This window comes from Lagenorhynchus albirostris, chromosome 14 (genome assembly GCF_949774975.1).
Source record: "Lagenorhynchus albirostris chromosome 14, mLagAlb1.1, whole genome shotgun sequence".
In the NCBI taxonomy this organism is placed as follows: domain Eukaryota; kingdom Metazoa; phylum Chordata; class Mammalia; order Artiodactyla; family Delphinidae; genus Lagenorhynchus; species Lagenorhynchus albirostris.
The window spans coordinates 48,042,300-48,059,946 of NC_083108.1; the positions used below are offsets into that span (position 1 = coordinate 48,042,300).

The 17,647-nt window shown below is 41.5% G+C and overlaps 1 protein-coding gene across 1 annotated transcript in view; it reads left to right on the forward strand.

The window, feature by feature from the left end:
• Positions 1 to 1,018: 1,018 nt before the first annotated feature.
• Positions 1,019 to 17,647, forward strand: part of OSBPL1A (oxysterol binding protein like 1A) — a 208,454-nt gene continuing 191,825 nt past the window's right edge. The window contains exons 1-3 of the mRNA XM_060170508.1: positions 1,019 to 1,200; positions 9,926 to 10,102; positions 13,036 to 13,158. Of these exons, the coding sequence (XP_060026491.1) occupies positions 13,038 to 13,158 (121 nt within the window). The 5' untranslated portion in view covers positions 1,019 to 1,200; positions 9,926 to 10,102; positions 13,036 to 13,037. The remainder of the gene's footprint in view (positions 1,201 to 9,925; positions 10,103 to 13,035; positions 13,159 to 17,647) is intronic.

Sequence of the window (17,647 nt, forward strand, 5' to 3'; positions counted from 1 at the left end):
AGATGATGCTAAGCTGGGATATATAAGCAAGGCTGCTTGTGTTCTCCAAAGACATTCTAAGAGATCTGCCACATCATGTATCACACGTAGTGCATCACCAACTGGCCTGTAATAGGTTCTCAATACATGTTTCTAGACTTGACTGCAAATCTACAGTCCCTTAAAAATGATACCTAAAAAAAAAGAAAAATGATACCTATTAATTTTCATTACAAAAGAACATGTTCATTAAATACATTGGAAAATACAAGAAAGTTGAAAAATTTTCCCTATGCTCATAATTTCCTTTGTCTTTTTCAGCTATGCATTTTTTAAAAGGGTGTAATTACACTAGAGTTTGAACCTTCACATTATAGGCTATGTGTTAACTGCTCTGGCTAGACCTGTTGTGCAAGTCTGAAGAGGTGGACTCTTTATGAAAGATATTTGATGGAGGGAGGAAGTGAAGGAAAATTTGTAAAACCTTCTCTCTTTAAACATACCTCACTCATATACATCTTAACATGCTTACACCTGTTAGCATTTAGAGACCATTCTTTGACATGTGAAAAGAGAAAGAGGTGCAGCTAATTTACACTGCCTGTTAAGTTCCCATGGGTAAAGTAGTAACCAAAAGAGAAAAGAAAAAATCTGGGCAGCTGGGTGATGTATTGGCTTAATAACAAATTTCCAAAGCAGTAACCCAGTATTTACATTTGCTTTGGCTTGGGGGGGCGCGGCTTCGAAGTAGGGTCCATCCATCTTTTGGGTCGGGGCGTGGTGGGAGGAGGGCGAAGGCTCTGCCCTTCCTGGCTGCGGTTGGCAAAGCCTGGAACCATCCTAGGTAGTCTGGGCGGGACTGGGGCGTGCTAAGGGCGGGACGTCCCAGGCCGGGGGCGGGGCCGGGTGCCGAGCGCGCCCCTAGGCCCGCGCGCCGGTCACGTGCCGCACGGGTCTGCCGTAAATAATCCGGGCGCGCGCGCGCTCGTGGGGCCGGCCGCGCGGAGGGGTGGCGCCACTTCGCGGAGTGGTGCTTGGCTTCCCTGCGCTCCACCCGGTTCCCAGCGCAGGGATCCCCGAGACCGACGTTCCGTGGGGCCGCGAGTCTTCCGGAGGTGCGAGCCAGGTGATGGCCGCTTCCTGGGCGTGAGGCGGGCAGACGGGGAGCCTGCGGTTGTGGTCCCCACCCCGGGAGCTCTGGGAGCCCGGGTGACAGCGTAGGTCAGTTTCCTAGGCCGGTTCCCCTGCGAACGGTCTCCCCCCTTGCCTGGTGGTGGGGGAGGTCTGTCCGCGCGTGGTGGGGGGCGAGGCCGCGTCTCCCGCGCGTCTCCGAGGATGGTCAGGGTCGTGGCCTGGAGATGCCGGGCTCTGAGCCAGAGCTAGGCTTCCACGAAGTCCCTGGCTGCTCCAACTCTGCGAGGAAGTTAGCTGTACAAGCAGCAGGATGCTGGCATTTGTTGCATTTCCACTTTGGGTGCTAGGACTTCGTCCTGGTGCCACATGCATTCCCTACTAAGTCATTAGCTGCTTGCTTTCTCGGTACTTGGATGTGAGCATTCTAACTTTTAGTTTCCTACTGGCGTGAAGAGGATTGATTCACAGTGGAAGTCACGAGCTGTTCACGTGAGCATTCTCACAGTGTACCTCGTGCTCCATTCTACTAGCATGAAAGACTATCAGAGGAATTCAGAAACAGTGTGAAAGATGGCAGCAGCACAAGAGAAACAAGGATTCATTTCCCCGGGGGCCCTGCTGATTGGCAGGAGGCGTTGAAAAGGGTTATCCTGATGTAGTTAATATTGGTTTTCAATTGTGAAAGTCTTTGCTTTATGCAGATTGTATTGTGAAGTTGAACTGTTGGCAGACTATGTTAACTTAAACTAGACTGTTTAAATGTTGCAAATTTAGCGATTAGGCTTTTGTGGATAGCTGATAACATAATGAAATCAGCTTTAAAATCAGTGATGTGTTTTCCTTGAAAATCTCAGCCGTTGTATTGTAATTGATGCATCTGGATACACCTCTTGACTCAGAATTTGGAAAATACTTTGATTTGTTTTGATGGCTTAGCAATGTTCGTGGTCTGACTCGGAGGCAACGAATATTTTGCAGCCGGTGTGCCTAGGTGTATTTTCTGAATTCCCCAGCTGAAATTTTAAAGGTCTCTGTATTAATTACAGAATAGTTATAAAATTCAACCTTTTTTCATCCCCAGGTTCTAAACTAAGGGCTCTATCTAACAATCTATGGGGAGGGGTGGGGGGAGAGGAGAAAACTGTCAGTAACGTACCTTTTAAAATTTATCTTTTTCTTTTCTCTCAGGCCGAGCAACTCTCCCAGCATTGAGAAACTGATGTGCAAAATAGGAGTTAACTGCTGAAAGTTGAGTAGATTTATCTGGAGCAGTTGTTGTGTATCAGTGTAGGGTTTTGCCAGGGTCTGTTTATCAGATCACACTTGCTAAATATCTCCTTGTTCATCAGCAGAAATTTGGGGGGGGGGGACTGGCTAATCCTTGTCTCTGGAGGCTGCTCAGCCTTGCAGGTATTATTTGCACAGCACTTAACACCTGTAATTCAGAGCAGCTAGATGTTATTTCTGTGAAAATTGCTTTCCCACTCTTCCCCCAAAGCAAAGGGAAATGATATTTGTTTAGAACCAGCAACTAGGTAGAAAAATACAGCCAATTTCTTTTGTGTGATAACATGGTGCAGTGTCTATTTAACAAATTTTTTCTTCACGTGGCTTTATTTTACTTAGACATATCTATCATTATAATACCTCAAACTTGACACTTTGACCGTTTCCTACCTCTTGCTATTGCTAGGAGCTGAGCTTTTGTACATTATGTGTATTCACTGAGAAAAGTAGTCAACAGAAAGTGGAAATCAGCCTAACTCATAACATATGGAGGATAGAGCAAGCACATGTAAGAAATTTGAAGTGGTTAAGCCAAGTCTGGTGGTAATTAGAACTTTATTGATTTGTAAATTCATTCCAGTTCCTAGGAAGAGGGCAGGTGTTAGCAGTATAGCCACCAGCTGATACCAATCTCACCAGGATTCGTTAATGGCCTGTCAGAAGAGATTCTTGCATTCTGTACAGAATATATTGATGATCATAATGTCATACAAGTATCTTACAGGATGTTCTTGATCCCTAGAAATGTTGGATTTTTTTCCTGTTACCTGACCTCATCCACTAATAAGGTGGGCAAGTATAAGAAATACTTTTTAATGCCTAAAGTAAGAGGATATACTAGGTCACTAACTTTTTCTGAGTTGTATTCATCAGCCAGCAAATAGGAAATTACTGTACTATACAGTGAAAGTGGTCTTTAACTGTACAGTTTCCTATCATGTGACAGTGGAAAGTAACCACTTTTTTACTTTGTTGTTTAAAGTTTTCCTTTAAAGAGAAACTTCTGGCCGTATGGTGGATAACTGGTCAGTATTATTACACGTTTCATTAAGCTTGGAAGATAATTTTCAAATGTGAAATAAAATGGGAAACATTTAAATACATTTTATGTAAAATTTAAGGAGTTTTTTCCTTGGAAGGTAACAGTTGATCAGCCTCCTGGTTGGTATTATTATCTAAAACTGTATTTATCTTATTTGTGGACTTCTCTGCCATTTGCTTCTATGGGCCAAACCTGTTTTGAAACAATAGGTAATAGTTTTTATTAACTATTTATTAACAGTAGTTTTTATTAACTATTTATTAACAGTAGAATCTACAAAGTTCAAATTGAAATCAGGGCTGCATCTGAGGGTTAGTTCTTGTTTGTGAAGCAGATAAAATGTATAGCAACCTAAGGTTTAAACAGTTTCATAAAGCAAGGCCATGAAGCTTATTTCATTTTCAACAGTTTTGTTAAACATTTACATTTTCGACTGAATAAAGGTAAAATAAATAAATAGGCAGCAAGTAGGCTTGTTCTTTTCTTATACCTGTATGGCATCCAAGTCAGTGTGGGTACGTAGTGAATAAGAGACAGTAATGTAAATAAGTCGAATATAAAGTAAATAATTTGGTATAGGCATTTTACATTGATTTCAATGGCTTACAAACCCTAGTAAGACATATTACAATTATAGCCAGGTGTCTATCGTTTCTCCTGCAAAAGAGGTGATGTCATTTATCAGGACACAGGGTCCTGTTGAAGTTAGAGAAAAAGTTTCACTGAATTAAAAATTAAGTGATTTTTAATTTAATTTCATATTTTTAAAAAAGGCAAGTGCTTCCTAAAATAGACTTTAAAATTTGCTGTCATTTTCCTTAAATGGCCATATTTTGGATGTCTCATTTCAGTCAGTAAATCTTCTTAAAATGAGGGGATTAAGCTATAATTCAGATTCAGCTTCCTCAGTGCTCATACAGGAACAATAACTAGGATCAGAGACCTTTAATTTTAGAGGCTGAATTGAGTTTTATAAGTATACAGCATTAATAATATTTCATCCCTCGATACGAAGTTGTAGATTCTGGTTGTGGCTATTAAAGCCATACCCTTGGCAATCAACTTTATCTTTGTGCTTTTCAGTTTCTTCATCTCTAAAATCAGTCTTAGCTTAAATATGAATCTATCTACCAAAGCTAAATTTCTAAACCAAGAAAAAAACGCATTTAATTATTTGTGTTATCACAAATGTCATAGTTCTATATATACATATTTATATATGCCTATGTACAGATAGGTATATACACACATACATACATACACTGAGGAATATATGATCACATAAAAAAACTTAATGATTGCTTGCTAGGAACTAATAAGATTGAGAGCAAAACTCTATTTCTATCGCCATGTTTTAACATAGTCACTTTAATTTTTTAATATTTTCCTTATATTAAAAATACAATATTGGCAGGAAAAATATTGGAAGAAGACAGCGCCATTAAGCAGCTAACTAGTGTACTTCGGAATGCAGTGCTGAGCACACTAGAGGTTTTTTTGTTTTAAAGACTTAGTTTGTAAAATATATGTATTCATAAATACTTGATTTTTCTCACTATTCAAATCCCTAATATACAGTATATTTCAAATATTTTAATAATGTATTAGCAAGCATAAAATCAGTATCTGAGAATTTTAAAAATCATCACAACATACAGTCATAACAAGTTTTGAATAATTAGCTTCCTTTGGCTCTGTTAATAGTACAAAAGCTGTTTCTCAATTGTTAGAGCCAAATTTCAGATACTTCCTCTTTTTTTTTTTTTAAATTTTTGGGCTGCACTGCGCGACATGTGGAATCTTAGTTCCCTGACCAGGGATTGAACCCACGCTCCTTGCAGTGGAGGTGTGAAGTCTTAACGACTGAACCCTCTCATTTTTAAAAAAAATTGTGGTAAAATACATATAACATATGTTTTTAACCATTTTTAAGTATACTGTGCAGTAGCCATCACCACTATCCATCTCTAGAACTTTCTCATCATCCCAAACTGAAACTCTGTGTCTATTAAGCACTAACTCCCCATTTTCTCCTCTCCCAGCTTTTAATAACCACCATTCTACTTTTTGGTTGCGTGAACTTGTCTACTCCAAGTATCTTATATTAGTGGAGTCATGTATTTGTCCTTTTGTGTCTGGCTTATTTCACTTAGCATGATGTGTTCAGGGTTCATGATTGCGTCACGTTTCAGAATTTCATTCCTTTTTAAGGCTGAACAATAGTCCGTTGTATGTATATACATTTTGCTCATCCATTCATCCACCAGTGGACACTTGGGCTGCTTCCACCTCTTGGCTCTTGTGAAGAATGCTCCTGTGATCATGAATGTGCAGGTATCTCTTTCAGCAGTTCCTTCTTTAAATTCTTTTGGGTATATACTCGGAAGTGGAATTGCTGGATCATATGGTAATTCTGTGTTTAAGTTTTTGAGGATTCACCACACTTTCCTGATGTTTTATAATGTCCAGTTAAATATTGCTGTATGTATGATCGAATAAAGTTAGCCTGGAGGTCTTTGAATTTTAACTCTTCAAACATCTTTAAGAACTCTGTTAAAGGACACATCATTTAATATTGAGTGTCTGATACTCGGGAATTAGCTCTGATTGTTGAACTTCACTGTCTTTGATTTCTCTAGGAATTTTCTACTTTGATTCTGTAGAAATAGTAAAGAAAAGTAGCAGTTCAACTTGTAAAATAGTAGACCTCTGACGGAATTGAATGTTGATTGCCCTTTAAGCTACAAGTTTCAGGGTCTCTGCCAAGATTTCAGAGTTGTTAGGGCCACAGAATTTATCCACTGTAGTGAATGGGGATTTAGTGGCATGGATTATCAAGTGTGGGGACCAGTTTAATTAGGTAATATACAGTGTTTACACAACAACAAAACAGAAATTCACTTTTCACAAAATAATTTAGAATTAGAAGCTTGGCTTCCCCAGTGGACCTTGGAGGAGAGGAAACATAAGGCAAAACATAAAGTCTCTAGTCTCCTAGTTTTTGAAGCTCAAAATGTTTTTGACTAGTTATGTCCTCGAAAACATTCTCTTGGCCATTAAAATCATTCATTAATCTTAAAAACAGAGTTTGGAATTGCGTGAATGTGAAAAGAGTGGCTGAAAACATCCACAAAGAGATACTGAAAAATACTATATGTGCTGATAGGATGTGGCTCAAATCTAGTCTCATAAGATACATTAAGGGATTACTTGTCTTTCTTTTGGCTTAAACATCAGAGACAGTGCATTTTGAAATAAGCTCTCATGAGTCCAAAGAAAGTTTTTTAACATCTGTTCAATATTTGAATTCTTTGATTTTTGTATTTTTTCTAAAGTTAACTGTTAACCACAAATTACTTATAAATTAGAGATGTATCAAATTAAAGAAGCAGTGATAATCCTCAATAATCCTGGAGTGTATATTTTAAAAAGGTATGATTTTTGGTATGATCTTAATTCATTTCCTGTGGCATATAAGGAAAAAAACTTCATTTTTTGATCACTGGTTAAAGGTGTACCACTTAAAATGAACATGTTACTCTTAGGCCTTCCTATCGGTATTGCTTTGTTCTTGAAAAACTAATTCCATGTTCATCCATCTGTCCATTTAATTAATATTTGGTTGCCTGCTCTGTTCTAGGCACCTTGCTGGGTACTAGGGATATAGTGGGGACACATAAGAAATGTGGGACCCTTTTTCTCATTAAGTTTACAGTGTAGTGTAGGGAGAGCCAAAGAAATGACCATATGTGCACCTACAGACTGACATTTGTGGCAAAAATAAGGTGCTGTGAAGGTTTTATAAAGGGGATCTAGTGGAGGTTGGGAGTGGAGGTGGCAAGTCAGACCTCTTGAGAAATGTGGATAGTAATTTTTTTGTACAGTTGACTTCTGTATAACGTAAGTTACTGGGAATTCCCTGGTGGTCCAGTGGTTAGGACTCTGCACTTTCACTTCCGTGGCCCCGGTTCAGTCCCTGGTCAGGGAACTAAGATCCTGCAAGCTGTGTAGCATGGCCAAAAAAAAAAAATGTGTGTGTGTGTGTATATATATATATATATAAAACATATATATAAATATAAACACATATAAATATATATGTTAAAAATATATAATAACATAAAACATAACTTATCCTAATGTAAGGCCTGCTTTTATTCATTAGTGTGTCACCAAAGTTTAGAACAATGCCTGGACCGTGGTCAGCGCTCATTTAAGGGTTTTTTTTTTTTTTTTTACTTTATTTTTTTTTTTTGCGGTACGTGGGCCTCTCACTGTTGTGGCCTCTTCCGTTGCGGAGCACAGGCTCCGGACGCGCAGGCTCAGTGGCCATGGCTCACGTGCCCAGCCGCTCCGCGGCATGTGGGATCTTCCCGGACCAGGACATGAACCCGTGTCCCCTGCATGGCGGACTCTCAACCACTGCGCCACCAGGGAAGCCCTAAGGGTTTATTGATAGTAACACTGTGATAGTAGAGATAGGGAAAGTTTTGTTGGCCCTGGAGGTGATGGGGAAACTGCAGCTTCTTGTGGATGTCATGTTGGGCACCTTCCTAGCCCAAGCTGGCCACCTAGATGCTGACCTGAGGAATAAAGTTTTGGGTACTATTGATGTATCAAATTCTGAATCTTCAGGTCTGCATAGACGGCAGTGGACTTTTAGTTATAATGGTTCTTGGATGAAGAAAAAACAACGAATGTTTCTATGTCTTGGTTTGGAACATCTTCTGAGTTTCTTTGCAGCATAGCTGAAAGGAACAGAATGATCATTTTGTTTTACTGTAGTACAGCTATCATTTTAAGAAGTTTGCTTGGTCTTTAAATTACAGGTATTTTTGGAGTTGTGCTATTTTGACTGGGTGTTAGAGCCACTAGGAAATTATTTTGTTATAAAATTGTGTTTTTACTGTTTTCTGCTCCTAACATAAAGTAATCTGTTTATGGAAGTACGTTCTAAATGTATATATGATTTTACAAAATTGTTTCTAAAGGGAGATGGGGGAAGTGTCAGCCCACCCCGCAACTCCTACCACTCCTTTCTAAAGTAATAGAAGTTTATAAAGGAAAAGTGTTGAAAATGCCCGTTTGCATTTTGGAATTTACCCTCAAGGTCTTGCTTATTTGACTAAGTCCCAGGTGTTACAGTTGGCAAACCTTTAGAGTCTGCTCAGCCTGTAGGTAGAGTAGCTAGTTTTAATGGATGTGGTGGGAAATTGCTTTAAAAAGGAGAGAATGAATTGTTTTAAGAATATTTTTTAATCAGACAGGTGCCTGTGTTAAAATGAACACATATGGAATTTAGGCATAGAGCAACAAGAGTTTTAATTTTCTGTCTCGGTGAAATTTAACTGGCCTTGTACCCTTTTTAATTTTCAAACAACCTATTTACCTCTGTTACCTCTCCCCTCCATGCCCCCCTCCCCATCCTGTCTCATAGTAAGACTCCTCTTGCCTATGAAGATACCTAAGAATCTGTTTATCTTCGTAGGAAATTGGCAGCGTCAGACAGGAAGGAGCTCTGCTCAGCTCCCCACCGGCCCCTTAACTACCCTCTGCCCTGCCCCCGGCCTTAGTGTGGTGCTTCCTCTTTTCAAGGCTGATCCTTGCTTGGGCTTTTCATCCACCTACTTCAGGCTCCTCTAGGATCTTTTTCATCTCTCTTCCCTCCTTTCTCCTTTCAAGCTTTTCCTCTCTTCTGGCTCTTGCCCCACAACCTACGAACGTGCCCAGGTATCTAATATCCGAAAACTGAAGCTATCCCCAGCCCTTCAAAACAGAGTTGCTTTCAAGGAATCTGCTGTACTCTCTCCCCATCATCCCACTTTCACTCTCAATTTACCCACATCTATTTGCCTCTGTCATTTCTACTTAAAGTATTCTTGAGCTCATCAGTGGCCTAGCTGCCAAACCAGTCGGCATTTTCAGGCCTTGTCCTTGCTCTTCCTTTGACATTTCACACCTATCCAACCTCTTGAAACACTCTCGCCTCTTGGTTTCAGAGCTATCGCCCTCTCCTGTCCCCCTGTCCGTGCTTAGACCTTTCTTGCTGGATCATAGTGACTGGCCGCCTTCACCTTCAGTGTTGGTCTTCTCCCAGTAAGAGGTCTTATTTACCCCTATGATTTTAATGACTACTGACGTGCTGATAACTCCCCCCATTTTAATTCTAGCCTAAACTTTCTTTTTGTTTCTTTCTTTCTTTCTTTTTTTTTTTTTGCGGTATGCGGGCCTCTCACTGCTGTGGCCTCTCCTGTTGTGGAGCACAGGCTCCGGACGCGCAGGCTCAGCGGCCATGGCTCACGGGCCCAGCCGCTCCGCCGCATGTGGGATCTTCCCGGACCGGGGCATCAACCCATGTCCCCTGCATCGGCAGGTGGACTCTCAACCACTGCGCCACCAGGGAAGCCCAAGCCTAAACTTTCTTTTGCTCAGGCTGGTATTAGCTGATTGCTTATTGGACATCTCCCTCTCTGTTTCCCACAGGAATCTCAAACTCACCACGACCAAATGGAATCACATCTTCAACGAAGATTGTTTCTGGTGTAACAGTTGTCCATCAGGGTTGGAAACCTTCTTCATCCTGCTGGTCTTGGTGACCTCATTTTTCAAGTCCCTGCTTAAATTTCACTTTCTCTGTGATTCCTTCCCATACTAATGCAGGTAAAGGGCTGATCATTCCCTTTGTCCTCTGTACAGCCACTGTCCCTTGTTCATTACTGTACTTGGCACATTTGATATGATTGTGTGCATGTTTGCCCTGTCTGGGGGACAGGGACTGTATTGTCCATCATCATACCTCCAGTGCCTGTAGCAGTCTCTGTCATTGATGGGTACTCAGCAAACCTTTGAATAACTCTTAATTCCAATTGCAGCACTAATGAGCAGCTGTTGTGGTTAATATATTATAATGAACTGTTTAAGTAGATAATAGACTTAATTTTACCCTCTTCATATTTATTTTACAGAAGTTGAAAAACTTAAAAAAAATTTTTTTTTTCTGTAAACCCAATGTAGTGAGAACCCAAGGTAATAATAAACAATTTCTAGTATGTTCTGAAGATACTTACTTCAAATGTTCTTTGATTCATTCTTAAAAAGCAGGAAAAGGGGGCTTCCCTGGTGGCGCAGTGGTTGAGAGTCCGCCTGCCGATGCAGGGGACACGGGTTCCTGCCCCGGTCCGGGAAGATCCCACATGCCACGGAGTGGCTGGGCCCGTGAGCCATGGCCACTGAGCCTGTGCGTCCAGAGCCTGTGCTCTGCAACGGGAGAGGTCACAACAGTGAGAGGCCTGCGTACTGCCAAAACAAAACAAAAAAAAAAAGGCAGGAAAATGATATTTCTATTGTCCTATCTTCAAGTTCACTGATTCTTCTGTCTGCTCAAATCTGCTTTTGAATCCCTCAAGTGAATTTTTCATTTCAGTTATTGTACTTTTCAGCTGCAAAATTTCTTTTTGGTTTCCTTTTAGGCTTTTATTCTCTTAGGACATCTCTTATTTTCTCCACCCACAGCTAAAGAATACTTTCACCATTGTTCTGTCTAAACAAAATTCAGGGGAAAAATTGTTATTAAAAAAATTTCCTTCTGAAATTCAAGAAAATATAGACATATTTACAATCTAAGAAATTATATGCAATCTAGCCATGCATTATTATTTTTTTTTTTTGGAGGGCATACCATGCACTTGTGGGATCTTAGTTCCCCAACCAGGGATTAAACCTGAGCCCTGGGCAGTGAAAGCGTGGAGTCCTAACCACTGGACCACCAGGGAATTCCCTAGGCTTTCTGTCTCTTTAAGTTTGTTCATACATTTTCTTGACTTCTTTCATATATTCATTTAGTTCTTTGAGCATTTTTAAGACATTTTTTGAAGTCTTTGTCTAGAATATCTGCCATCAGTCCTTTTTCAGGGACAGTTTCTGTTGATTTATTTTTTTCCTTTGAAGGGGCCCTGCTTTCCTGTTTTCTTTATATGCCTTGTGATTTTTTTTTTTTGGCTGCTGAAAACTGGACATTTGAATCTAATGTAGTAACTCTAGAAATCAAATACTCCTCTTCCTCGGGGTTTGCTAATTTTTTGTCATTTTTTTGTTTGTTTCTTTTTGATTGTTGTAGACTGCTTTTCTGCTGAGGGCCAGCCTAAACTTAAGGTTGTCCCATGTCTTTTTTGAGACTTTGGTGGGCATGAACAGTCACATTGTAATTTTCCCCATATATGCAGTTGTTTGTGAATGTCCTAGTCTTTAAAAGAGGGAAATTAAGGGGAAATTTAAGCGGGAAAACAGAAAAAAAGAAGAGGGGGGAAAAAGGTTGCTGGCCCTTTAAATCCTCTGGCAGTCCAGGCCACCGGAGAGGCTTGCAGCAAGGGTGCCGTTGCAACAACAATGGCTGCCCACTTCTTTGTCTGCATTTCTGTGGTCAGAAGCAGCGATCAGTGATCAGAGCCTGCCTCCCCAGTATTTGGAGGACAGGGTCCTTTTTGCTGATGGTGGGCTCGAGCAAGCTGCTCCAGAAGCACATGCACAGGTGCCTGCTGAGTGGCTGGAGGTGGGGGTAGGGAGCTGCTACCCCTAAGAGCTGAAATTAACCACATTTAGCTTCCAAGTCTTCCCTGGCAGTTGCAAGCCTTCTGGAGGTTCCAGAGTTCCAAAGAATTGTTAGTTACATCAGACAGAGTTGGCCAGTGCAGTTGTTGTGTAGGTGGGGAGACAGATCCTTGGTATTTGTTACTTGGCTATCTCCTGGAACCCTCTGTGTATTTTGAAATTATTTCATCTTGTCAAATTGTTGCCTCTCCCTCTGCAACATATGAAGGATTGTGTGAATGTTATTATAATATATAATATGCCTAATATTATTAGCAGTTTACTGGAGTGCACAGTTTTTGTTAATTCCAGCATTTGGTGTGTTTAATTTTTTTATCTTTGCTAATCAGGTAGGCAAAAAAATATCATTGTGTTTGATTTATTTGCATTTAACTGATTATTAGTATGAAAGAAATTTGTATTTTTTCTGGGAATTGCTGTTCATAACGTTTTGACATCAGTGCTTTAAATTTGGTTGTAGTCCTTTATAGTTGGCTTGAGGCTTGGGAAGAAAATATGAGAGTTTATTTGTAAGTATCGTAGCTCCAGGATCCTTATCTGTAATTTATTTTCTCACAAGTTTCTCGCATTGTGTTAATTTACATTTCAGCCTTATGATATTTCTATACAAACTGCTGAATTGCCGTATTTTAACTTTATATCTGGTTATTGATGTTGTACTAATAACTATTTACAAAATACCTTTCATAGACACAGTCTTAAAACAGGTCATGAGGTTGATTGTATTTTGCAGGTGAGGAAACGGAAGCTTTGAGAGAGTAAGAAACTTGCCCAGATGTCCAGTGCACTTCTTCAGTAATAATACAAAGGGCATGGAGTCTCAAGGTCAAGTTTTGGCCCTGCAGCTGATTCATTTAATCAGTTCTTGTGTCTATCTTATTAGCTGCAGAATGAAGATGATTTTTTTCCCTTTTATCTGTTAGATAATATCCAAAAGCTAATATATGTTCTTCCATAATAGCAATGTTATTATTTTTTAAATCTAGAAATGAGCACAGAAGCAGAGCAACAGCTCCTCCATCATGCCAGAAACGGCAACGCTGAAGAAGTAAGACAGTTATTGGAAACCATGGAAAGGAATGAAGTAACTGCTGACATTAACTGCAAAGGTAACCTTTGAATGGATTTTTTAGCTTTTTCTTATGAGTATGCACTACTTTATCATTTATTTAGCACTAATCTTTCTGAACTTGAAATAAATTTTCATCTCTTATCCTAGGAAGAACCCCCATAAGAGTGGGTACTCTCCTCCTCCCCTCTAAGTCAGAGAAATTGAGATCCAGTCTTAATATTGTCATGGGTCCTAAACCTTATGAACTACAAGGGTGACCCCCGAGTCCACAGGATGCATGCTATGATAATTTCTTTTTCTCGAAGACGTTGTAGGTGAAGCGTGTGAAGTACCTTAGAAATATTGTCAGACGGGATCCTACCCTCACTGAGATTAGTAGATTACTAGCTCAAACTAGTCTGCATTGCACGATATGTACAGAATATGGAAGCTATGAAGTGCAGGGTGTTAGGGAACATATAAGAAGTATGTAACTGGAACTCGAAGGATTAGCTTCTTGGAGGAAATTATTCTAAGGTGATATATGAAGAGTACGCAGACTTAACCAAGTAAAAATAGAGAAGAAAGGGGGTCAAGGCAGAAGAAACGTCATATGCCAAGGTCCTGAGGTGAGAAGCAGCCCAGATGGCAAGGGCTTTTGCAGGCAGGAGGGGTGAGGGATAAGGCTAGGCGGGTAGGTAGCAGCCAAATCACAATGTGCCTTGTGTAGCAAGGTTACAAGTATATTAAACTTAGGGGTGCAGAGAAACAGGCTTTATTTTCTAAATTGGCTCTGATATTTCAACAAGCGCCTTCTCATTTTGGGAGTTTGGAGGACTAAATATAAGTCTTTAGGTCCCTCCATTTCAGTAGCTTTTTTGATAAATGATTGGCCTCCAGAGCCTCTCACCCGTGTCCTCCCCGTCTCACCTGAGGTGGCCTGTGAATGTCAAGGCGAGCCTTGTTCTGTGTGGACGGCCTTTGGTTCCTTGGTAACCTGTCTTCCTAGTGCCCCTGAAGCATTTGTAGCTGAAGTAAAACTCAGAGTCAAATGCAGGTTTTTCATAAGCACAGGTGGTGCTCCTTGGCTGTGTTGGGAGTCTCATCCTGGCTCTTGTTGGCTTTGTGTCACCCTGAACCTCTCATGTCTCCCTCTGGCATGTGGCCTAGGCTTGCTGGTTCACCTCGGCCACGCTCCTGTGGGTGTGGCCTTGGGGGTGTTGAGTGACCCATGGGGGCTCGGAGCAGCTCTAGGCAGCCAACATTTGGCCTTCCCGCTGCCTGCACTACTGAGTTTGCTTTGACGTGGCCACCGTGCAGGTTGGTGCTAGGCTAGGTGGCCTGGTAGGGGACCTTTTCCTAGCGTCCTACATGCCACTGCCTGTTCTCACTCACGACTTATCTCACTCTCCGGGCTTAGAATGCCCCAGGAGCCACATGCCCCGTTTTACGTCTTCACCTCTCCCACAACCCTCTGTCACTGACGGGTATTTTGTTCTGCTGTGTCACATTCTCCTCCTGTCATAGAGCAGCAAACTTCATGGCCTCACCCTCCGTGTGGAAGGAGTATTACCTTCGTAGCAGTGAAGAAACCACGCTCTGAGTTGTCCAGAAATTATAGTCTGAGTCGGTTCTTGGAATGCTAAAGGAATTCTAAAAATCCTTCTCATCCTTCAATAGAAACCTGGTTCTTAATCTTTGCCTTGGGGTTCTGTTTTGAATGCCAGAAACATGCCTGGTTTGATGATCTTCAGCAACCCTTTACTTTCTACCAATCACCCCCCCACCTCACCCATGGTTGCCTCAGGCTAGTTAGTGGAGAGTCACCTACTTGGAAATGTAAAACTGAGAGACAGGTGTTACTGCTTTTTCAAACTTTCACCCTCATTATACCTGTCAGTCAGACTTGTCTGAAGGGCAGTTTGAAGGGTTTATGTAGAGGAACAACGTAATCAGGTGATGTGAGTTCACCCAACAGAAGTGAGTGGGGAGGGCTGGGGCTGGGGGTGTGAGTGTCTCCATATGGGAATCACTGTGCCTGGCATTTCTTGGTTTTCTTTTCTATCTCATTTTGTTTTTCCAAACCCTGAGAAATTGGGAAAATGGTAAAGTGTAGTATAATTCTTCTGCAAGAATTAAAGCTCAACAATCAACATAGAGATGTTACTGGTTGGGAGGAATCCACTAATGTCAAGTTTAAGGGAGAGAGAGAAGCACTGACGTGAATTTGAAGGTTAAGGTCAACACTTCTAGGCTAGGGGCACAAAGGAAGAGCTAATTGGGCAGTTTGGCTTGTAGCTGTTGCCGTTACGAGTGTGTGTTCATGGTCCCGTCTGTTGCTAATGGCGAGACATTCTTGCAAATGAAATAAATACTAATATGTTTATACGCATAGCATGCTTTGTATAAATTCTATGAGTGATCTAAAAGATAAGTTTTTGAAAGCAAAATAAGAGCTTATATCGGCAACATGAACACGTGATTTTTTTTTTTTTTGTGGTAGGCGGGCCTCTCACTGTTGTGGCCTCTCCCGTTGCGGAGCACAGGCTCCGGACACACAGGCCCAGCAGCCATGGCTCACGGGCCCAGCCGCTCCGCGGCATGTGGCATCTTCCCGGACTGGGGCATGAACCCGTATCCCCTGCATCGGCAGGCGGACTCTCAACCACTGCGCCACCAGGGAAGCCCTCAACACATGATTTTGTGTAGTGCTGTCCTGTTGCTTTGCTGGAAGGTCTGCATGGGAAATTACTTGAGTATTACCCATAACGTCTGCTGGTGTTTCCCAGTGTTTAATATTCAGTATAGGGTACAGTTTTCTGTAAATATTTCTAAACTTGATATTTCTTATTGATAAAAAATTTTGGGTGTCCATAATTTGTAAAGAGTATAAAGGATATTTGGAGCATTTTTATTTCGTGACTTAATAGCTCATTTATTTGCTTATTTTTTATGTAGATACTGATTTATTGATAGGGGAAAGTATCTCTGCTACATTATTTACCGAAGTGAAATTAAAAAGTAGATTTTAATTATTAAAGATTATCAAGAACTTGTAGAGTATGGCCCTTGTTTTTTTTTTGAACATTTTTACTGGTATTTGGAGTATTTTAGGAATTATTTAGGATTCTGTAAATTTTGACTTCTTGATTCAGAATCCCATGTGGAAGCACTAGATGGTGAGGAGACCCGTTCAGAAGCAGCAACTCAGAGGAGACTGTTGTGGTTAAATGGGAGTAGAAGCAATGGGAATGGTGAAAAGTAGGTATCGTTAACATTTAGGAGGTAGAACTGATAGGACTGATTAAGTTGGGCGGAGGTAAAAAGGAGAAAGGCAGACAAGAGTGGTGCTTATTTCTGACTTGAGAAGGGAGGTGAATAATGGGGCAGTTCATTGTGAAAACGATGTGGGAGGGGGAACAGGTGTTTTTTCTGTGTACATGTGTATGTGTAAGGTAAGTGAATTCAGCTTTGTACCTCCTGAGCATAAGGTATTCTTGTATCGTCCAAATGGAGGTGAATAGTAGAGAGTTGGAAATGGAAATATGGATTTTGAAGTGAAGAGCCTATAAACAAAGCAGTGAGAAGGGGCCAAGAGGTGTCATTATTGGAGATTCTAGTAATGAAGGATAATCAGAGAAAGTGGAGTTTCCACAGAGCCCTGGGAAGAAGTGCAGAGCTGTGGAGGCTCTTGACCTGGGCTGTCAGATGCCGTCCAGTGACGCGGTACGCTGGCTGCTGAAAAGTGCCCCTAGGATCCAGTGACACCATTTATTGGTAAAAGTTGAGGAGAGTTTTAGTGATGCGGTGGGAAATGAACCTGGTCTGCAGTGGGTGGGTAGCTGATGGGAGGGAACGCAAGGTGGGAAGCGTGAAGACTGGGGGGGGGGGGGCGGAGGAGAGTGAGGAGGACAGGGGCCCGAGGGCGCCCGGGACCAGGGAGGGGGTTGGGTGCTTTTGCTTGTTAGGTGGACGAGATGCAAATCCTCACCTGCTCCTTCCTATTCCCAACTAAAGAGGGAGAGGTTGAGGATGAGGAAAAGGAGTACTTGGGAAGTAGGGGGGCATGGGATCCAGGATCCAGGAAGTGTGATGATTCTGAGGCCTCAGGAGGAAGGATGGGCGCCTGTGGGTAGAGGTATGGGGTGGATTTGGTGCCAGGAAGCCCAGGGAATCCTATGAAAGCTTCTCTTTTCTTTGTGAAGCTAAGAGATCAGATCATTTGCTCAGAGGCAGGTGTCTGGGTAAGAGGCTTGAGGGGAGTGGTGAGGATTGAAATACCTGTGCTGGAACATAGGACGGACACCTGCACGGCAGTGTGGAAAGGATTGCCGGGCAGCAGTGAAGGCTTTGCTGAAGTATGAGATCCTGACTTTATGGAGCCATGAATCCACAAGGTTTTGTTATTTTTCTTCCACCACTGTTAGCAACCTGGGTGTGGTTATAGAAAAAATTGAGCTAGTGTGTTTATCAGGCTTTGGGGTTTTTCTAGGCTGCTGTGACAAAGATAGGATATTGAGGATATTGGCAAAGAAATGTTGAAGTGA